The sequence below is a fragment of the Emiliania huxleyi genome (assembly GCF_000372725.1).
Source record: "Emiliania huxleyi CCMP1516 unplaced genomic scaffold EMIHUscaffold_3, whole genome shotgun sequence".
Lineage (NCBI taxonomy): Eukaryota > Haptophyta > Isochrysidales > Noelaerhabdaceae > Emiliania > Emiliania huxleyi.
This window is the reverse complement of record NW_005199770.1, coordinates 697,339-718,541: the sequence shown is the minus strand read 5'-3', so window position 1 is coordinate 718,541 and position 21,203 is coordinate 697,339. Positions and strand designations below refer to the sequence as shown.

General features: G+C 64.5%; 7 protein-coding genes across 7 annotated transcripts; 3 read left to right on the top strand and 4 right to left on the bottom strand.

The window, feature by feature from the left end:
• Positions 1-590: 590 nt before the first annotated feature.
• On the top strand, positions 591-1,954 carry EMIHUDRAFT_195203 (hypothetical protein; the record flags this gene model as incomplete). Its single annotated transcript, XM_005775194.1, has 6 exons — positions 591-648; positions 749-810; positions 1,079-1,237; positions 1,338-1,517; positions 1,588-1,721; positions 1,792-1,954. The coding sequence occupies 6 exons, from the start codon at positions 591-593 to the stop codon at positions 1,952-1,954; spliced, it is 756 nt and encodes a 251-aa protein (XP_005775251.1).
• Positions 1,955-2,158: 204 nt separating this feature from the next.
• On the bottom strand, positions 2,159-4,251 carry EMIHUDRAFT_195202 (hypothetical protein; the record flags this gene model as incomplete). Its single annotated transcript, XM_005775193.1, has 5 exons — positions 2,159-2,231; positions 2,633-2,802; positions 2,994-3,122; positions 3,430-3,516; positions 3,694-4,251. 5 exons carry the CDS (start codon positions 4,249-4,251, stop codon positions 2,159-2,161), a joined length of 1,017 nt encoding a protein of 338 aa, XP_005775250.1.
• Positions 4,252-6,012: 1,761 nt separating this feature from the next.
• EMIHUDRAFT_195201 (hypothetical protein) lies at positions 6,013-8,227 on the top strand (the record flags this gene model as incomplete). Its single annotated transcript, XM_005775192.1, has 4 exons — positions 6,013-6,632; positions 6,740-7,090; positions 7,279-7,318; positions 7,652-8,227. 4 exons carry the CDS (start codon positions 6,013-6,015, stop codon positions 8,225-8,227), a joined length of 1,587 nt encoding a protein of 528 aa, XP_005775249.1.
• Positions 8,228-11,429: 3,202 nt separating this feature from the next.
• On the bottom strand, positions 11,430-12,356 carry EMIHUDRAFT_447685 (hypothetical protein; the record flags this gene model as incomplete). Its single annotated transcript, XM_005775191.1, has 2 exons — positions 11,430-11,728; positions 11,828-12,356. The coding sequence occupies 2 exons, from the start codon at positions 12,354-12,356 to the stop codon at positions 11,430-11,432; spliced, it is 828 nt and encodes a 275-aa protein (XP_005775248.1).
• Positions 12,357-13,385: 1,029 nt separating this feature from the next.
• On the bottom strand, positions 13,386-17,330 carry EMIHUDRAFT_95441 (hypothetical protein; the record flags this gene model as incomplete). Its single annotated transcript, XM_005775190.1, has 3 exons — positions 13,386-13,961; positions 14,109-16,046; positions 16,176-17,330. The coding sequence occupies 3 exons, from the start codon at positions 17,328-17,330 to the stop codon at positions 13,386-13,388; spliced, it is 3,669 nt and encodes a 1,222-aa protein (XP_005775247.1).
• Positions 17,331-17,648: 318 nt separating this feature from the next.
• EMIHUDRAFT_432054 (hypothetical protein) lies at positions 17,649-18,361 on the top strand. The gene has a single exon (XM_005775189.1). The coding sequence runs from the start codon at positions 17,745-17,747 to the stop codon at positions 18,210-18,212; it is 468 nt and encodes a 155-aa protein (XP_005775246.1). The 5' UTR covers positions 17,649-17,744; the 3' UTR covers positions 18,213-18,361.
• Positions 18,362-20,050: 1,689 nt separating this feature from the next.
• On the bottom strand, positions 20,051-20,657 carry EMIHUDRAFT_308356 (glutathione peroxidase; the record flags this gene model as incomplete). The annotated part of the gene is made up of 2 exons (XM_005775188.1): positions 20,051-20,146; positions 20,316-20,657. The coding sequence occupies 2 exons, from the start codon at positions 20,655-20,657 to the stop codon at positions 20,051-20,053; spliced, it is 438 nt and encodes a 145-aa protein (XP_005775245.1).
• Between the last annotated feature and the right edge of the window lie 546 nt (positions 20,658-21,203).

The following is a 21,203-nucleotide window of genomic DNA, read 5'->3' as shown; positions in this document are numbered from 1 at the left end:
GTGTGACAGACAGCCCTCTCCGAGTCCCAAAACGTTGTGTATGTTGCTCTGTGCTTCGAGCTCTTACTCGTGAATGCATCGCTGTCAAGTCGCGGCCTGGCTGCTTTTGCCTCTCGATCCCATCTTCTCTTTTGATCGCGCTCACGGGTGTCGCACGGGCAGCAGAACGCTCCGCAAGACGCCGGCCTGCGTGTGGTCAAGCAAGGGACGCGAGGTGAAGACGCACTTACACATGATGGTGCACGCCCTGCCCAGCCTCGACGGGGCCATGAGCGAGTACAGGGATACGAGTTCAGCATAGTGCATCTAGACTCCAGCGTGAAGAGAAAGAAGACCACCGCGAAGATGATCAGCGTAACCATCCCAGAGTACTGCTCCGTAGACCACACGCCTACAGAGTAATACTAATAGGCTGGGCGGGGCGCAGACTCGGAGCGGGAGACGGCTCATTGCACGCACCTCCGTCAGGTGCGCCGGGTGGCGTCCCCGTCATCGATATCGGAGTGCCAGCCGGGGACAGTGTAGCGGAGACCCGCTGAGCGGGTACTACCGCCGGAACGGGCTCGGTCGCCACTACCTCGCCGACAGGGATGGCCTCGCTCTCAGCGGTCTTCATCTCGTCGGCAACACCGCCGTCTGAGCGCGTCGGTGTTTGCCGACGACGAGATGAGATGGACGGACGAGTTCGTGCTGCTTGGTGCATTGTTGGCGCCGATGCCATATCGCCCCCTGCGTCCCTGCCGACGAGAGATTGCCGCGCTCGCAAAGTGCGCCATCGCCGCACTGGTAAGCTTCAATTACTGGCTCATCGTTTGCGCTGGGCGGGGGAAGGCGCCGCTCACACAAAACATAACCCACGCGTGGCGACCGGCCGTTTACATGGAGAGAGAGAGTGAGAACCGACTTTGAGTCCAAGCTCGCACCGCCCGCACGGCTCACATATATGGAGACGTCTATCTTAGCCTCCCCTAGGTGCCGCTCCCGACGTTTGTGGTTGGCCAGAACAGATGCGGAAGACGTTCACTTGGCCCCGTCGCGGCCTGCGCTGTGCATTTATCACTCTCTCTTCATCCTCCAGGTCGGTCACGCCGTGTTGGCGCTGGCGCTGTGTTCAGGCGCCACTGTGCTATGGGCACGGCCAAGTCCGGTCGATCCCTCAGCAATTTTGGACGGTTGGGTGGCGGACAAGCGTACGGGGCAGCCGCTGCCGCCTCGTGCTCGGGAGTGGGATGGACAGGTAAGCCCCGCACAACTCCTCACATAGCCGGGCACTTTAGGGGGCGCACGGAGGACTGAGCATGGCTCGCCCAAAGGGCCACCCAAGCTGCCGCCCGCAGGTGGTGCTGGGCTTCGACCATTACTGCGGCTGGCTGGGCGTGCCCATTGGCCTGCACAACCGCAAGGGCTTCCTTCTTTTTCTCTCCTACTGCGGCTGCCTCTCCCTGATTGCGAGCAGGATCCTCTTCCACTTCCCGCAGAGCAAATTGGCGGAGGGAGCAGCAGGCAACACGGCCACTGTTACGCTCCTCGTCTCGCCCGCCTACATGCTGTTTGCAGCGTGCGGAAGCTCTGATATCGCTGCTGAAGGCGTGCCCGAGCATGTGTGGCAGCATCAGTCGCCTCTTCTGGTCCAACTTATGCCTCCCGTTCGCAGACGTCACCGCCTTTGTAGACGTTGTCGTCGGCGGGCTGCTCTTTGCCTTTGCGGGATACCACCTTCGGTGCCTCGGGCGGCAGTAGAGACGCGTCGCGATGTCGCCACGGTCACTGGCGACACACCCCCACGCGCAGGTTAGTGATGCGAAACGCCACGACCCTCGAGCCCCATTGCACGCGCTTCGACGTCGGCGCGGTCGACAACTTGGAGCAGGTGTTTGGCAAGAGCAGGTTGCTGTGGTGGCTACCTGTGGGGGGGGAGCCGACCGTGGACGGAATCAGCTGGCCAACGAAGTAGAACTAGAAGTAGAGCAAATGAATGAACAGCAGACACCCTCTGGAGATGGGTAAAAAGGAGCAGGTCCCGCCCCGGTCTTTGTGCAGCTGCAGGGTTCTTTGTGGGGGTGGTCGGCGACAACACATATATCTGTCATCTCTATAGTTATGATAATACTTTTTCTCTTTTGACTTTTTCTCTTTTGACCCCCCCGCTTCGCGCGCGCTACGACACGCAATTCGATGCTACTGAGTCCGCGGCCGCTTCGCAGGGGCAGCAGAAAGCAGATCTGCCTCTCCTCGCGGACACAGATGAGCCTCATCCTCACGCTCGCGCGCGCGGCCCTCCTCGCCCTCCTCCTCGCCCTCTTCGCCCTCCTCCGCGAACGCCCTCTCCGCCGCCTCCATCAGCGCGTCCGCCGCGGCGCGCGTCGCCTTGAGGGCGCGCATCTCCGCCGCCACAAGCTGCTCCGCCATCCTCCTCCGCCGCCGGCTCGCCTCGCTGACCGCCGCAGCACCCTCTCCCTCCGCGCCGCCGCGGGCGTACCGCGCCGCCGCCGCGCGCACGGCGCCGAGCAGGGCGTCGACGACGAGCACGGCGAAGGGCGGCTCCTCCTCCACCGCGGTCGAGTCGAGCAGAGGCGGCCGCCCCGCCTCCCCCCCCTCCCCCTCCCCGCCGCCGTCTCCGCCGCTCTCCGACAGCAGCTCGGCAAAATCGTCGGCGGGCAGCAGCATCAGCTGCACGACTGTCAGCAGCGCGTCTGGCAGCGGCTCCGCCTCGGACACGCTCACCTCGCCGCCGTACGGCTCGAGCAGCCGGCCGCACGCCGCCGCCTTCGCCTCCCACGCGGCGCCGACCTCCCACCCCGCCTGGAGATGGGCGCGCAGGCGCCGGCTCAAGAGGCGCGCGTGTGGAGGCGCGGCGAAGTCGCGTGAGGTTGGAGGGTTGCGGCCGCTGTTCGCGCGGACGGACGGGGAGGGGGACGGGGAGGGGGACGGGGAGGGGGACGGGGGCGGGGAGGAGGAGGGGGAGGGGGAGGGGAGGAGGCCTGCGCTCCGACCCCGTCGCGCGTCGCGGCCGCCGCGCCGAGGAGGAGACGGAGCGGCAGCCGGACCGAGGCGGGCAGCGGCGCGTCGCGAGGAGAGGACACGAACCCGTAGCAGAGCAGCAGCTGCGCATCGTCGAGCGCCTGCGGGGCGGGTCGCGGGCGTGTCGTGGCCGAGCCCTGGCGCCGGAGCGGCCGCTGCGCGTCTCGTCGCGCGCGTCGTAGGTGTGGGTGAGCTCCTCGCCAGCCTACGGGAAGAAGCTCGAAGAGGGATCCGGCAAGGCTCCGGCAGGGGGACCCTCCACCCGCTCCCTCGCTCCGCCTCGATCGGCCGCTCGGCGCTCATCGAGAAGAGGAGCGGCTCCTCGCCGCCCTCGCCGCCCTCGCCGGCCTCGCCGCCCTCGCCGGCCTCGCCGCCCGCGCCGCTTGCCCTCTCGCCCTCGGTGCCCACCACCACACCCACCACACCCGGAGGCGGCCGTTCGACGAGCAGCGCCGTGGCGGTTCCAGCCCTCGCGTGGTTGAGCATATCGATCGCCTGCAGCAGAGCACTGCCGCGCTTCCAACCCGGTCACGTGTACAAATCAGCGGCTCAGGGCATGCCTCGCTCTCCCGGCAGCATGCACATCTCGGCTGAATCTCGGCTGTATCTCGCCGGCAGCATGTACGGCCCGCAGCCGGCCGCACCGGCGTCGTGGAAGCCGCGCGTGCGCACGGCGGCGCACGCGCGCAAGAAGGCGCCGAGCGACGGGTCCGGCCACAGGTCTGGGTGCTCGCGCACGACGCGCCCAATCTGCTTATCGTACACCAGCCGCGCCGCGCCGACGAGGTCGCCCGACGCGTCGCGCAGCCCGGCGAGGTGGTCGTAGACGGCGGTGCCGCGCAGCCGCTCGATCTCCACCGGCGACCAGTTCTCGAGCGTGTCGTACGAGCGGGGCAGCAGAGAGAGGTACGGCGCCCACGAGGAGGCGTCGCCGAGCGCCTCCTCTCGCATGAGCACCAGCGCAGTGCGCACCATCGGCGACATGGCGCGCGCCTCTGCGGGCAGCCACCTCGACGAGGAGTCCGACTCCTCACAGGCGCACACCACGGCCGAGCGCGGAACCGCCAGCAGGAGCTCTCCTTTGCGGATCGGCGCAAGCGCAAAGACGCCGCGCCCTCTGCTCGGGTGCTCGCCAAAGAGCTCGAGCTCTGGGTGCACGTGTGCGCCGCGGTTCGCCAGCCAGTCCACCAGGCGGAGCGTGGCAGACGAGCGCTCCATGCATCCATGCATGCGCGCGAAATTCTTTTTTGGGATTCATGGCATTTTCATGCCTACCTACCTACCTACCTACCTACCTACCTAATGCAGAGCGCATCTCTCTCTCTGTTGTGCGAGGCGTGAACCGCGCCATTCGCTCTCACCTGGCAACCCTGTCTGCGCGCGCGTGAACAGGGCTCCAGGCCCCAAATTACGTGTGAGTGTTAGAGTTGTTTGGATATTGCAGTTTAAGGCAAGCGCGCCTTATCCTGGCTGGGTTCCGGCGTGGTCGGGAGCCCTCTAGGAGCCCTCGACTCCTCGGCGAGGGGCGAGCTCTTTCCTGCCTCAATGACATTGCAACAATGAGCGACGCCGACCCCGACCCCGACCCCGACCTCCTCGCTACTGACTTGGCACTCCCTCACGCTCACCAACGATATTGCTAAAAATCTCTCTCCCAACCATGTATCCCTCTCACTCTTGGAGCTGGCGGCGGTGCATGCCGCAAGCTGTCTGTCTGGGCTGCGAGTTGCACTTAGTCCAGGCGGCCTGGCAAGCTGCGCTGTTGCACTCTTCGCAGCACTCAGAGCTGCTCGGCATTGATTCCCTCATCACGAAATGTGGGATCTGTGGAAGCCAGATCATGGTCCTTATCCTAGCCCGCGACACTACTCACTGGGCGGTGCGGGTGCTTAGCAGCAGCAGTGTTCCTGCCCATAAATTGGCTTGAAGGGGCTTGAATCTAGCGTCGGTGCGGTAACTTCAAGGCAAACCGTGTCGCCGAAGAGCGGAAAACATGTTTGTGAAACGCGGTTCAATGTTGTGTAATGGTAAAGATGTCGAGCCAAAGCTGTCGACGCCGAGTTCGGCACCCGATTCGCCCCAAAACTGAAGGAGGGGGCGCGGCTCGGAGATGGCAAGGCACGGCGAGTGCAAACGTGCGGCTATTATGAGGCGTTTAGGGGCTCCAAAACCTCCTTTTCAGTGGTAAGCGCCACCTGGCACCTTGCGCCGTGCCCCCCAGCCGCGTGTGCGATCGCCCACGGATCCGGGGCGGGGGATAGGAGCCCGAAACGTCCACGCAAGTATGCTCGGCGGCTCGTCAGAATGGTTTTTCAAGCATTGTTTGTGTCATCGACATCGTGTGGGTGGGCCGCGCCGAGTGGTTCCTAGCGTGTGAGTCAACTCTTAATAGAACACTGGCTCACAGGTACACCTTAATAGAAATCGCATCTAGCCCTCCTGGATGTGCGGTTACTGACTGCACTCCAAGTAATAAATAAATAAATACAACGGACATCCCAAGCTAGGGCTGGGTCGAGGACAGACACGTCCCCACCTTTGCAGGATTTTGCAAAAGCGAGGGGCGAGGGCGCATCGCCGCGCGGAGAGGGCTGGGCACAGGGCACAGGGGATCTCTCTCGCATAGGATATGCACTCGGCGGCACGAGGGCAAGGCTGGGCGTCCTATGTTTGTGCTCCCCCCCGGACCCCTCGCTCTCGGGCACTAACCATCTGACCACTCATCGACGGGGCTTGGCGAGCGGCCGCGCTGCGGGGCAGGGCTGGTGAGAATGGGCTCTGGCCACTCGCCCGTGCGGTTGTAACCCCGCATCTGTCGGACAGAGGCCTCGACCGCCCCTCGCGGCAAGCTCTCGAGCATCTCGAGCAGCTCGCCCGCCGCCATCGCCGCAGTGCTCCAAGTGCTCCTCAACCTAAAATTTTCTTCGGGGCGCGCTCCGCGCACAGCGCTCGGAGCCCTACTCCTTGAGCAGCGTAGGCGCTGGTTCGCTGATGCGCGTTCGCGCTTGGCCGCGCAGCCTGCCCCGCAGGCAGCGGCTCTCCCGAGCGCTCTCCGCCGTCGCCGGCGGCCCAGTAGCAGAGCTGCTGCTGCCACGCGTGCACACGGCCCTCTCGCGCGACATCGGCGCCACGCCAGGCCAGCGGCTCGTGGTCTCCGTGAGCGGTGGCTGCGACTCGGTGGCTCTGCTGCACCTGCTGCTGGCGCTGCAGCCGCGCTGGCGGCTACGCCTGCACGTGCTGCACTTCAACCACGGCCTGCGCCCTGAGTCGGGCGACGAGGAGGCCTTCGTCCACGCACTGGCGGAGAGGCACTCCCTGCCGGTGCACGTGCGGCGGCTGCCGGCGGGTTGGCGGGAAAGCCAGCCGGGCGGCATCCAGGAGAGGAGCCGGGAGTGGCGCCGCGCGGAGAGCCTCGCGCTGCTCGACGAGCTCGACGCCGCGGGTCCGCCGCAATTCTCCTCAGCCGACGCCGACTTTGCGGACGAGCCCGGTGCCGCGTCACTCGTGGCGCTGGCGCACCACGCCGATGACCAGGCGGGGGCGGCGGTGTTGGGAGGAGGTGGAACGCGGCGCGTGTCTGTCACGTGCCTCGGCGTGGGTAGGCGGAGACGGTGCTCCTGAAGGCGCTCCTGGCTGCCCCATCCTCAATTCTCACTGAGGAATGGTGAGAGATGAGTTGACGGTGCTCCTCAAAGGCGCTCCGTGGCTGCCACCTCAGCAACCTGCGAGGGATGGAGTGGCGCGCGGGCCGGTTCGTGCGGCCGCTGCTCGGCGTGCGCAAGGAAGAGCTGTCCGCGTACCTGGGCGCGCTGGGCGAGGGCTGGAGGGAGGACGCCACGAACGCGGAGCCAACCTACAAGCGGAACCGCATCCGCCTGCAGCTGCTGCCTCTGCTCGAGGAGCTCACCGGCGGGGGGCTCCTCGCGCGGCTCGGCGCCGCGAGCGAGCAGTCGGCGCAGCTGCGCGAGTGGCTCGACCAGGCGCACGCCTCCAACACCCCGCTCCAACACCCCGCTCCAACTCCGACTGCCCGCTCCAACTGCCCCCCGAGCAGGCGCACGCCGCACACGTGGCGGCAGACCCCGCGTGGGCGCGCTCGGGAGGACGGGCCCTGTCTGTCGCCCCGCTCCTCGCCGCGCAAACGATGGTGCAGGAGGAGCTGCTGCGCCGCCATGTCCACGACACGTCCACGACATGTCCGAGACATGCCCCACAGGTGCAGGAGGAGCTGCTGCACCGCCTTGCCCGCGGCGCCAGCGTCGGCCGCCTCTCCCTGACGCGGGACGCGTTGCGGCGCGTCCGCGCACAACTGGCGCGGTCGGGGCAGGAGCGCCTGTGATAATCTTCTCCTTCTCCTTCTCCTTGCCGTGCCCTGTCTTTTTCTCCCTCTCTTTCTCACTGTCTGACTCCTTCCCCGTCTCCTTCTCCCTCTCCTTCCCCCCTTCCCCCCTTCCCCCTTTCGTCTCGTGGGACATAGCGTGCCCTCGGCGTCCACCTCTCGCTATCGCATGCAGCGCCCCCTGCCCCCCCCCCTCCCCCACCCCACCCCCCACCACACCACACCACCACCACCACCACCCACCCACCCACCACCCACCCCCCGCGACGCCTCCGCCTCCGCCTCCTCCAGGAGTGGGTGCTCGAGCTATCCGGCGGCTGGCTGCTCCGCCGGACGGGCGCCACGGTCTCCATCGCCGGCGCAGAGGTGGCAGCCGCCGAGCCCGCAGAAAAGGGGCACGTGCCGCTGACTGCCTCTGAGCGTGACACGACTGCTGTACAGGCGTCGGTCGCCGAGCTCGCGGTGGGCGAGGCTGGCGTGCGGCTCCGCCACCCCGCGGAGCTGGCCGTGCGGGCGGGGGTGGCCAAAGGGCCGCGGGCCGAGCTGCCGCCCGGCGCGCTCGCCCTCCGCCTCGGCGGCCTCGGCAGCGAGCGGGAGCTGACGCTACGCGAGTGGAGGCGTGGCGACCGGTTCCACCCGCAGGGGCGTCGGGCGCCCGTCTCGCTCTCGCACTTTCTGCGCGGGCTCGACGTGCCGCTCGACGAGCGGCGGCGGGCGCCCCTCCTCTGCCTCCCCAACAGCAGCACCGTGGTGGCCGTCTGCAGGCCGGCGCACGTGGGCAGCGGCTTTGAGGTCGCGGCGCCGTCGCCCGGCGCAGAGGCAGCGGCCGAGGAGCCGTGCCTCTGGGTGCAGATTCTGGACCAGTAGCTGAAGCTCCTGCGTTTAAACGTAGCCCGTAAAAAAGACGGAGTTCGGAGTGTTTCAAATTTTATTAACAGCGAGACCAAGAGCACACGGGTCAGAGAGTGCCACTATGGCACACCCTCTCCACACTCCCAGAGCTCACTCTGCCACTGCGCACTGATCGCACTGTCTGGCAGCAGCAGCGGCCAGGCACACCGCCCCGTGCGAGGCAGCGACCGCGCCCCTGCGGCCTGGCCCTTTGGTGGCGCCTGGGAGCTGAGTGCTGGGTGGAGGCCCTGCGCAGTGCCGCGTGCGCGCGACTTAGGGGCGAGGGTCTTATGCGTTATACGTTAATCTTTCCAAAAAAGCGGTGTTGTGGGCGCTCTGTGGCGTGGGCTGCAGGGGGGGGGGGGGGAGAGAGAGATAATTCAGAGATTCAGACACAGATGTGGCTGACAGCTGCGGCTCAACATACCTGTACCTTGGCTAAATAGAGGACGGTCCATAGTCGGGAAGGCCCTTCAAGGGCCATCCCGAAGTCAGATCCTTAAGGTTCCCCGGGCCAGTTGGGGGGGGCAAACCCTGCCCGGCCCCTAGGACCCCAGGTAAGGCCCAGGTGTGGCCTAGGGCATCAGAAGGGACCAAGAGGAGTCCAGTCTGAGCCACAGAGCCCATGTCTTTGCCCCCGAAGGTCGCGTTCAAATGCCCGGAACGGACGTCACAGTGGTGTCCGGCCGGCGCGATCACCGAGCTGTGACGCTCAGGGAAGCCTGATGAGGTGCTGGTTTCTTTGCCCAGGGCTGGCCTACGGCCCGTGCTGGATCAGCTGAGCAAGGTTTGGGGAGAATCCTATAGACAGATCTTCAGATATTTTGACGGATGACCAAAATCACCCCGGTTCGGCCTCTAGGAGGCTCGGCCTCTAGGAGGTCCACGGTGTTGTGTCGTAGGGTACTAAATAAATAAAAACGGTCAAACTCTGAGACGAGATGGGATTTAGGGACATGTGTCCCCGCCCTGCACGATCTTGGTGTGAGGGATCTTCAATCCGTCCCCTCACCCCCTGGGTACTGCTAATAACTGGTTAAGAGTTTCATGTGCTTGCGCGCGTACGCACATGGGGCGCACGACGGACCAGTCCGCGCCTGTGGACTGAGCCGCACCACACGGTGGGAGCGCTGGCCGTGCGGCACGGCACATGGGGTGTGTGTGCTGGAGTGTGCTCCTGCTCCACGCGCGCGAGAGATGGTGTGTTTGACTCGCTCGGTGCCGCGAGCGAGAGGGGAGGGCGAGACGCCGCGCTGGGTATTAATCAGAGTGTTAGTCAAATAATCCTCGCACACCACGACTCGCGCATAAACCACGACTCGACCCACAGGGAGAGTGCGTGCGCTGCGACGGACCCAGCCGGCACGGCACCGGCAGTGCGGACACAGTGCGAGTTGCGATGACTACCGACGCACAAGCACACCACGCGACGTAGTCTGCAACACCGCGCGGCTGGACACCACACACTTCACCGGTAGGACTCACTGGGTCGGACACGCGCGCCGTGCAGCGGCAACCGAAGATGCCGAGAACCATGTGCTGTGGTCGCTGCCACGCCACCCGCGCGGCCGGCCCGGGCGCAGGCCGTGACTGATCGCGGCGGCAGCGCCGCGCGCCCTCGTGCCGCGGTGCGCGCCGCTCGCGCCGCGCCAAGGGAGGTCTTCAGCCTGCGGCGCGCTCACCCGCAGCTCGCTGCCGGGCGTGCCCATAAAAATGCGCCGCCTCTGGACGTCTCTGCCGCCTCCAAGGCGACCGACGCCACGAGTGATATGCGCGACGCCACCGTGAGACGTCTGGACGGCTCGCTGCGACCTCAAGGCCAGCCTCGCCGCCCGCCGTGAGCGCCAAAAAAGCGTCAACCGCGCAACCGCGCAACCGAGAGAGAGCCGCCGAGACGCTTCAGCGACCCGCCAGGAGCCGGGCCGAGGCCTGTCTGAAGCCGCATGCCGCTCGAGTCGGTCGCCCGGCGCACCGTGGGAGGCGCCCGTCGAAGCCAAAGCTGTGCTGGGGACACGGCCGGATCAGCCTCGTACTTCCTACATCATCTCTTTCCCTCCAGAGAACATCACGTACTTCGATCCTCGAGCTGTGAGCTGTCAGGGTCGGCCCTCACGCGTTACGTGCCTCGGGTCGTGATGTCTGATGTTTGTTGCGTCCTTCCTTGCGCTTGCCTACGGCTTTGTTTGGGTCCTTGGGGCCTTGGGCGCCGCCCTGGGGGGGGGGGGGGGGGACGCGGCCCCGTCCACCGAGTCGCGTCTCGCGAGTGACGGTACATAGAGAGTCCAGAGTGCGCACCGCTCGCTCACTTCGGATGTGTGTGTGTGTGGCACCCCTCTTGCGACGGTGTAATCAGTGGCCTTATGCCACCGTTGCAGTCGCCTTATGCCACCGTTGCATATCCGGATATGCAACGGTGGCATAAGGCGACTGACTGATACACCGTCGCACCCCTTCCGTTGTACGCAGAGTGAGTCGACGGCTCTAGTGTGGACGATTCTCCCGCTTCCCAGGGGGTATCTTTGAAGCTGTGTCGGACCCGACGGGCACACACATCAAATTACGTAGTTGAGAGTCGTCCTGCTTTCAAAAGAACCCTGCACAAAGATCGCACGGGCGGGGACACCCGTTTCGTTGTGTTCATCAAGTGCCTGTTGTGTTCGCCTTTTTTCTTTATTTACCCATAGTCTATGCCATAGTCTATCTCATAATAAATAAATAAAAACGGGCACCTCTACTGTGAGATGGGTAAAAAGGAACAGGTCCCCACCCGTGCGATCTTTGTGCAGGGTTCTTTGTGGGTGTGGTCGGCGAGCTAGCCGCGGGGTCGTCCTCCCGATGGGGGACTAGCACTAGCCGTCTCTTCCACACATGGTCCCTCGGGTCCCTGCTGCTCCTAATCTCTTCGTATATCCTCCTGCTGATCTCCGCAAAGTCCTGCTCCCTCCCTCGTCTCGCCCTGCGCAACGTCTGCTCCTGCTCCGCCCGCTCCACATCGTCTGCCCGAGTCTATCTCATAGAGTAGTAAATAAATAAATAAATAAAACGGGCAAACTCTGAGACGAGATGGGATTTAGGGACATGTGTCCCCGCCCTGCACGATCTTGGTGTGAGGGCTAAAGGTGCCCGTTTTATTTACGGCTTTATTTCGTTTCCTGCTTTATCACTGAGTTGGCGGTCACTACGGAGCCTCTTGGTCGCAAGGCGCCCCTTTCGTGGCGGCGGCCGTGCCGACGAGCGCGCTCGCCACAAAGGCCTTGACGTCCGGCACCCACGAGTTTGCGGCAGGTGGGGCGTCCTGGATCTCGTGGCCCATGCCGCCGAGGATGAGCGTGCGGTGCGCCCAGCCCTGCACGCCCTCTGCGACACGCAGCGGCACATTCTTGTCGACGCCTCCGAGCACGAGCATCGTCGGCACGGCGTGGGCAGGGAGCAGCATCTCCCCGGCCGCGCGCATTGACTCGTCGTCTCCCCAGTAGCCTACCCACAGCAGCCGGTGTTAGCTCTGCAGCTACCGCTCCCCTCGCGGCGCTCCCGAGGGCAGCTGTGAGCGCGTGTGTGGAGCGGCAGGCTTTGCACCCCTGCCCGGCGCGCCTAGTTGCTTGGCAAGCATCCTCCCAGCCACAGACGGCTCGTGGCATACCCTCCACCCCGCGATGGCCGCAGTGCCCTGCACGCATTCTCGTAGGTACTCTGCGCGCAGCAGCGGGTCCGCGACGGGACAGAGGGCGACGCAGAACCGCATGCCCTCGATCGTGCGTGAGAGCGCCAGCGCGTGCCACCCGCCGCTGCTCGAGCCAATCACGCCCAGCGGCAGTGACGGCCAGCGTCGCCGAGCGAACTCAGCGACACAGGCGAGGTCGTGCTGCGCTGTCGGGTGCGGATGCGCCGCGCCCTGCCGATAGGTCGACGATACCGAGGCGATGCCGATGCCTGCCAGGGCCTCGGTGACGGCAGGGTGCGACTGCGAGCAGCCGTCGCTGAAGCAACCGCCGTGTGCGAACACAGCTGCGGCGATGGGGCTCGGAGGCGAGCAGATCTTGAGCGCGATGCTCGAAAGGCCATCGGCGGTGGCGGTGGTGGCCAGCTCGATCGTGGCGCGGCTCATATACACAGCACACACAACGGGAGTCGCCTAACGGGCTAGGCTCCCTCGCACAACACCGGGCACACTGGCGCACTCTGGCATTGTCACCGCGGGAAAAGAATTTGACCAATGGCCACACTGGGCACGGGACTGGCGCGCACTGGCGGGAAAAGAATTAGAGAAAACTCGTTTCCGCGGCTAGCAATCTCGCTCGCCGCCAGCCGCAAGGCATGGGCGCGCCCATGCCTTGCGGCTGGCGGCGAGATTGCTAGAGGCGGAGCAAGCCTGCTCTAGTCTCACATGTTACTTCCTGTCGTCTGTTGTCTTGTTGTGCCCTTGTTTGTTCCTTTGGCACCTTGGAGTGCTGGCTGGGGGGGGCGACAGGGAGGATGTGGCCCTGAGTTATGTGTACGCCAACTCCGGGTGTGTGGCAGCCAGCTGGCTGTGTGCCTTGTGAGCCTTTTGTGTCTGTGTGTCGCTCGTGCGTGTCGTCATCATCTGTCCAGCGTCCACCCATACCGCGTTGCCGTTGGTGTCCAGTCCGAGCCTGGCTGTTCTTCACCTTCCTACATACATACATACAGCAGACAGGGAAAAGAATTTAAACAGGGAAAGAATTATATTCTTTGACTCCCCCGGAGACTGCGAAGAGAGATAGGAAGAGGCGGACGCCCAAGGGTGGGCGACGGCTAGCGCATCACACCCCTCTCCTTAAAATCCCTGTGTGGTGGCGGCGTGCCGCCGTCCTCCTCCCATCCCTCCCATCCCTCCCTTGTTTTCCCTTTTCTTTCTTTTTTTGACTCCCGGAGGCTGGGGGCCGGCACTGGGGCTATAGCCTATACCACAGCTGACGCGGCGGCGGTTTTCTTTCTTTTTATTTGCAAAGCTGCTGTATGGAGACATTACGAGATTTTATGCTATATGCTGGGGCTGGCTGGGGCCAGGCTGGGGGACAAATAGAGGACAAAATACAATCAATACCACACGACGTAACACATGACAACATGCACATGTGCATGCACATGCACATGTTGTGCATGCCCCTCCACCTCAAACCATCGCTGTGTACACTGTGCTCGCTGTGCTCATCACCGATGGTACACTCGGCGTGCGACCGTGGTCCCGCTGCCTGCCTTGCGCAGCGCCCTCCGCGCTCGAGGCCTCGCTCCCAACGCTGCTGCTCGACACACGGCTCAGCACGCTGACGCCGGTGCATCGAGATTTGTGAAGCTGTCGGAACTGCTGGTGGATATCGGTCGACAGCCGGCTGAGCTCTTTCCGATTCTCAGCCGCCTTTGTGCTCGGCGACGCGAGTCTGCGTGTGCCCACGGGCGACGTTGTGCCACTCGAGTCCGCAGGTGACGCCGGCACCTTTGTAGCCTGCGCGCGGCCTCCGAGAGGAGAGTCGCCGAGCGCATCTACGAACGAGGCGTTGACCAATTCCACGAGCCCCCCAAAGTGCTTCGGCGGGAAGACCGTCGAGAGCCCGACGTCCAGAACGTGGTCGTACATGCCCTTGGCTGCGCTCTCGCGCTCCTGCCCGCTCACCACCACCGCCCAGAGTCCTAGCACGGGGTCCACGAGCTTCTCCTTGTCGTTGGGGTTCGAGAAGTCGCCACCGAACACCTGCAGACACACTATGACGTTGTGCGTGCATGCAGACCACTGTCCAGCGCGTTCACGCTTGGCGCACGCGCGGGGGCGCGGCGCGGCTGGGGCGCATGCCTGGACCACGTCGCGAAGGCTCCACTGCTGCGCGCTTGGGCTGCGCACCCCGGGTAAGGCGATCGAGTGCAACACCCCGAGTTGGCCCGAAAGCCCTGAGACGCTCGCCATCTCGCTCAAGACGCCGGCGTCCGTGGAGCAGAGAAACATATTGTCTAGCCCGCCGGCCGCCATGCGAGCCCAGCACTCGAGCCGGCACCAGCCTCGCCGCTGATATGTCAGCGCGTCGCAGCGCTTGCCGGTGTCTATGTGATCGGCGTCCGGAGCGATCACTAGGAAGTAGCGCGTCGACGCTGCGTAGAAGGGGAGCGAGTTGATGAAGAGGGACTGCACATGCGTGTTGCGCTGCTGGATGCTGTGGTAGTCTAGCCAGACGTACAGCGACTCGGGCGCGAGCCCCTCCTGCTCGCAGAGGGCATCGCAAGCGTCAACGATACTGCGGAAGTGCACGTTGTTGACGTCGGGGTGCCGGAAGCCGAGCCACTGGTGGGAGCAGAACACGGTCGAGTGGTCGCTGAGAAAGGCGCACAGGTCGTCGTGCGTGTCGAGGACGTGGAGCAAGGACCGCTGGCGTGCCTCCTCGTGCGACGCCAGCCCGCCGAGCGCACGGAAGTCCGAGAAGCGCATGAGCACCATCGGCGCCTGCAGCTCGCGCAGCGAGCTGATCGCCGCGTGCGCGCGACGATGGTTGAGCGCCAAGTGCTCCGCCTGCGCGCGCCGCTCCTTCCGGATGCGCATGAGCAGCACATACGTGCAGACCGCCAGCACCGAGAAGAGGAAGATGCACACGAAGATGAGGACCGTCTTGGTCTGCTTCATCACCGCCTGCTCGGCGCGGAATGCCTCTTGCGCTCGCTCGGCCTCGGCTCGCTCCGCCGCCTCGCGAGCGGCGTGGGCGGCTTGCTCGGCGATCGCAACGTCCGAGATTGGAGGGCAGAAGGGGATGCCGAGCGAATCCTGTGCGCACAAAATCTGCGTATTGCTCAGCCAGGATCCCTGATGATATGTCTTGTCAAAGACAAACTCCTGGTCCTCGACCTGATTCACACTCATCGTACACACGCGAGCGAGAAGCTCGGTGCGTTTCCCGTACATCTCGCCATCCAAACGGTGGACCCGGTTGCCGTTGAAGAGCAAGGCAAAGTGGGCCACGTCCGTGATCTGCTCGCAGCGTATGGTCCGGCGGTGGGCGTAAATAGACTCGGCGACACAAAAGGCGCCGCAAATATTGACGCCATTGACGCCTGAGTCGCAGTGATCGAAGCGGGCGTGGGCATCGGAGCTCTCCAAGCGGGCGTGGGCATCGGAGCAAATGTCAGGCCACGGTATCAGCGGTTGAACCAATTTCGGGTCGAAATCCGCTTCGACTCCTCCTCTCGCAAATGCACCCTCGCCGAGTCCGCCTTCGCCGCCGCCCCCACGTCCTCCGTCGCCGCCACCGCCCTCGACCCCGCCTCGCCCGGCACTCGGCTTCAACTGCTGAAGCTCGAGGTGCTGAAGCTGAGCCTCCGTCGCCAAACCCGTCCACGGGGGTGCGCCGAGGCTTTCGGGGTCTACGGCCTCCGAGACGCCGTCCTCACCGATGAAGGCAAGGGTCTCTAGGTGGACTCTCTCAAGCTTGTCAGTGAGCCTCCCTCCGGTCACAGCGACCATGACCGGCAAATAGGCCTGCAAAAACTGACGCTGGTCGATGATGAATTGCAGCTTCCCATCTCGCAGCAGCGCCCGCGCAACTTCTGAGTCGTCAACGACGGCAAGGGCGGTCATTGCGAGGCCGCTCGCTTGCAAGTGGGGTCCCGTCCAACAGTTGTGCACCTGAAGCGCATGCGCAACTTGGATGAGGCTCTGATCACCGGCTGCAAAGATGCCATCGTACTTGCAGGGACGTGTGCAGTGGACGATGTAGCCCGAATGAGTCGCATTGTGATGGATATCGGACACCCATTTGCTATCGATCAAGCCGATGTTGGGGTCCGCGAGAGCCGCCTGTGGACGTGGCATGCAACCGACGCGTCATGGACACGTCACTGGCGTGGGAAGGGTGACAAGTGTGGCGGGCGGCCTGCCCGCGCCAGGGAGACTCTCATAAGTGCTCGCCTGTTGTGCCGTGTGCACGTCGAGCGTCTGATCCCATGAGGTTGATGACGACATCTCGCCGATGCAGACACGAGCCGGCTCGATCCCTGCTCTCAAAAAGACGCTGCGGAACCCTTTCCATCGCAGCTCCGCCCACGCCGGTGCCTCTGTCGAGGGACGGCGATGGGTCGAATCCTGCTGCTCCGAGGCGCTCGAATCGCATCCAATGGCAGTGCCATGCTCCACAAAGACGGGCTTCTTGACGCCTAGGCTGAGCAGGCCAAATGCTGCCCATTCGCCAGCGTACGTGTCATTCATAGCCACAAACATCTCGACCGAAGACACCGCTGACGAGCCTAGCCCAGTGTTGATGCCGAAGACCCGCACGCCCTGCGCCTTGGCCCATGTCACCTGTGTCGCGACTCGCTCGTCTGGAATAGTGACGATGAGCGGTAAATGCGGACCGTGGTCATGTACCAGACTGACGATGCGACTGGCCTGACGCTGAGAATCGCCATCGCACTCGTACCAGTCGACGTGCACTCCGAAGTGGAGACCGGCTGTCATCGCATCAACGTACATCTTGAGCCAGAAGCTGTGTGACCTCGTCCCGTGTACCACAAAGGCCACGCGCTGTCGCGTCAGATTCTGGCACTCGGACATACACTCGACCGAGTCCTCGAATGCAGAGTGCAGGGAGTCGCTGTCTGTGAAGGACTCGTTGCAGGTGGCGTAGGAGTAAGCGACCGAACCGCCAAAGAGGTACCTGCCTTCCATCGACGGAAGCTCACATTGCTTTGGATCAACGTAGCACCACGATCTGAAGCACCAGGAGGGGGCCGTCCGATTCGCGTAGGTGTAGGGGTCACAAAGCGGCGGGAGGCCTCGGTCATGCGGCGCACACCCGAGGCCATATCCGTCAGGCGTCGGGAAGCGAAGCGCCTCAGGGAGGACAGGTCTGCGCGCCGACCCACCGGGATACTCATCGAGGCACGGGCACTCGCCGCTGTTCGACGCGGGCTGAGTCCGTTTCGGCGCGAGGAGCGCTGTCTCCACCTCAGTCGCTGCCTTCACCTCAGTCGGGTCTCCATCTGGCGGAGGACCCGGCGGCTTCACTTTGAGCCCTGCGTCCGATCCACCATCGCTGGGATGGGCAGCCAGTGCCAGCAGCACCGTGTGTGCCAGGCTCGGCATCACCGCAGCCCTCGTGCGTGCCTCAGCAACATGCGCACGCAGGCTGGGGTGCGGCAGCAGCGCGCTCCGATGCGGACGGCCGAGTTTGCAGCCCCAGTTCGGACACCGATTTCTTTTTCGCGGAACCTGAAGTATTGTGCGATTTCCTTTTGAGTGATGAAGAAAGAAAAGAAAGAAAACAGACACCCCAAGGGAGGGATGGGAGGACGGCACGCCGCCACCACACAGGGATTTTAAGGAGAGGGGTGTGTTCTATCTCCTTCGCACTCCCAGTCCAGCGAAAAATTCTTTTCCCCCCGCACTTCGACGAGTAAGATGGCTTGCTTACTCGTCGCGGCTAACGCGTGGCTGCTGCCGCCAGCGCGAACACTTTACGCCCAGCGTCAGCTCAGCGCCTCGCGCTCCAGGCCATGCATGCAGCGTCAGCCCACCGCCAGGGACGACGTTCCTCCGGTCGACAAGGCCACCTTCGTAGCCGCCGTCGAAATACTGGACCGCGAGTTGGCCAAGGCTGGAGGCGTCGACCCTCCGAAATCCTTATCGGAGGCCGAGGGCTCGGGCGAGGCCGCTTTCGCCATCGGCAAGACGACGGCAAAGCTGCCATTATCAGAGGTGGAAGGCCTCGGGCTCGTGGAGGCGACCTACCTAGTATTGGTCTCGGGTGTCACCACGCCGCTGGTCGAGTCTGGCGTCCAGGTCAAGGACACCATCGTGAGCGTGTCGGTCGAGGGGACAGAACTGCACGAAAGCACCCGGGCGCTGGACTTGGCGGCGACGGCGGAGCGGCTCACGGCGGCGATCAAGACCGCTGAGGAGAATGGGGTCGCGGAGATCGGGTTGGAGCTGAACCGGCTCGTGGAGCTCCGGTACGCAGAGAAGTAGGGTCTCCCCGCGGAGTCACCAGTCGGCCGGGGGCGCGTGTTTCTCTCTAAATCGGAACAACACTGATGCTCGTTCTGTGTGTATGTGTGTGCAGCAGGCCTGCCGGCTGAGCGGGCTTTTGAATTCTTTCCCGCGAGTGCAATTTATGAGCATGTGCGTGTTCGTGCCAGTGTGCGCGCTAGTAAACCGGGAATGTCTTTCCGACTCAAATTCTTCTTGTGCGCCACGCCCACGGCGACCCCACGGCCAGTCCCGTGCCCCCAGCGCCAGTGTCGTAAGAGGGAGCGCCTTCGAAAATTCTTTCTGACTCCTGCGAGCCCAGGCCGTGGCCCAGGGCCCGGGCTCCTAGCCGGATAGGGGGTCTGTCGCCACTGGCTGGCCCCTCCCAGTGAGATAGGTAGGTAGGTTGGTCTTGTTTCGCCCAAAAGCGAAAAGGGCCCTGCAATAGGTAGGTACCGCCTATTTTCATCTTTTTTCGCTTCGCTGCGCGGCCTGGGGATAGGTAGGTAGGCGTTTTGGCGCGAGTCAGTGCAGACCCCCTATCCGGCTAGGAGCCGGAACCCAGAGTGCCCGCCGGACGCGGGTTGTGATGGTGGGCTGCGCGAAGTGCGAGCGCTGCCAGGCGCTGCTGCGCGACCGCGAGTTTATCTTCCGGTCCATGTGGGGCGCGGAGCCGTGGCAGAGGTGGCCGCAGCCCTTCTTCCTCGAAGACTCGTGCTTTGGGCGGGCCCGCGACCACCACAGCCGTCACCAGGACCCGAGCGTCTACTTCAAGGAGGCGGCTTCGGGCAAGCACTGCGCGACAAACTGGTGCGACTCATGCGGGAGCGGCGCCTCCCGACTCGCTTGCTGATCACGGTGGGTCACCTGCGCGGCGCGGCGCAGGTACGAAGGCAACTCTGGCGACCTGGGTAGACCTGGCAGGCTGCAGCCCTTCCACGCTCCTGCGCCCGCACTGCTTCAGCCTCCGGCTTCTCAGCGTGTCGCGAGTGCTGTGTCTCTGCCTGCCTTGTAGCTAGGTGCGGCGGGGGAGTCTCTCGTGGTTTTTTGTTACACGATTTACGGACTTACGGATTTACGGATCCACCCCCCGCCTCCCTCCCCGTCCCGCGGTCCGGCCGTGAGACGCGCATCTACGAATCAAGTTGGTGCCGGCCTTGTTCAAAGCCGACCCTAAGCGCCATCCTTCCTGCTCTCACCTGATGCTGCTTCCCCGCGCCGCCTCCTTGGGCCCCCTTGGGCGTATTTTCTACTCCCAGTGGGGTCCCGGGCCCCCGGGCCCCCTCTTGTTTTCTGTTTTTCAAAACGCCCGCCCGCCCGCCACCCCGAGGCGGCTCGGCCCCCCACAGATCCAGAGATCAAAAACGCTCGGCCTTGGCGGGCGCGTGCCGGGACGACGCGCGGGTCTGAGCTAAGTTTGTGGAGACGTCTGCAGCCCGTGAGTGAGCGTGACTCGTTACTCGTGTGTATTGAGTATTCTCCCGTGAGACAGCAGCGACCTTCGCCACATACTGTGCCTGGCCCTAGAACCTAAGAAAATAGCCGCACACACGCCTCGCGCCCGCTTGTGGGTTGCTGGCGCTGTTGCAGGGGCCCCGAGGTGAAAGCATCGCTCACACCAAGCAGGGGCCGGGGGGGAGCGCAGGATACTTCAAGCGCGCGAGAAGCGGAACAGACTCCGCGTTGCCTCGCCGCCGTCATCGCTCCTGAAGCTCTCCCCCCGCAGCGCGCCGCCGCCGCCGCAATAATACAGCGGCGGCGCGCCTTTGATTGCCCGTGCCGCCAGCCCCCCGCGACGGAGCGAGAGGCGCGTGTCGGCCGGCCGCCACGCGGCCCGCTTACAGGAGGGCGTCGATGTCGGCCGCGATCTTCTCCGTCTTGTAGTAGCGGGAGTAGCGCTTGACGCACTTGCCGTCGCCGTCGACCAGGAACTTCTGCAAGCGGAGGGGTGCGGGCGGGGGCGGGTGGGCGACGCGGGGGGCTGCGCCGGCGCGGCGGTGGCGGCGCTAGAGGCGGGTCATGGCGCCAGGCGGCACGGCGGCGGTGCGTGGCGGCGGCGGGGCCGCTCGCCTCAAAGTTCCAGGCAATGTCGGAGCGCGCCACCGGCGTCCACAGCACGACGGTTGATCCGCCGAACTTGCCGCGCGGCAGGACGAGCGCGTCGTTGTCGTCGACGCCGTTGCCCTTGGTGTCGCCCGCCTCGTCGCAGGGGATCATATGCGACGCCTTGAGCCACTTGAAGAGCGGAGCGGCGTCGGCGCCGTTGACGTCCGTCTTCTCGAAGAGGGTGACGGTGGGGGCGGCCTCAAAGCCGTTGCCTGGGCGGACGTGCTTGAGGGTGTTGAGGAACTCCGAGTTGTCCTCGTTCGTCTGGTGGCCGAACTGGTTGCAGGGGAACCCGAGGATGGCGAGCTTGTCTCCGTACTTGTCGGCGAGGGCGTTCATTGCGGTGAAGTCCTCGGTCGTCGTGCCTCATAGAGAGGCGACGTTCAGGATGAGCGTCGGCTTGCCCTTCAGGTCGCCCAGCGACATGGTCTTGCCCTCGATCGTCGTGCCCGAGAAGTCGTGCATGCTGCTCATCGCCACGCTCGTGCGCGCCACGGTCGACGCAGCGCGGCCGAGCGTGAGGCCGCTCGCCGAGGCGGCGAGCAGCGCGCAGGAGACACGGAAGAGCATCTGGGGTGTGGGTGCCACGGGAAGGTCGCAGAGCTCGCTAGAACCTCGCGGTTTCGTGGAAGGCTGCATCTGATTTTTTTCTTTTCCAGCCAACTGAGCCCCAGGATTAACCAAGCTGGACTAGAGCCAAAACCGATTCACCTCTAGAGCTCGCTCTCGCCTCCTCGGAGCCTCAGCCAAAATCTGTCGCTCCAGCGCCGTCAAGCGGGCTGGCGGGCGGCTCGCCATCTCGATTTCCACTCACTCGCCCGACGCGCTCGGTTTCTGCTGACGGCTGCCGCAAGAGCGGCTGGCTCACGACAGCGTCTTGTCGGT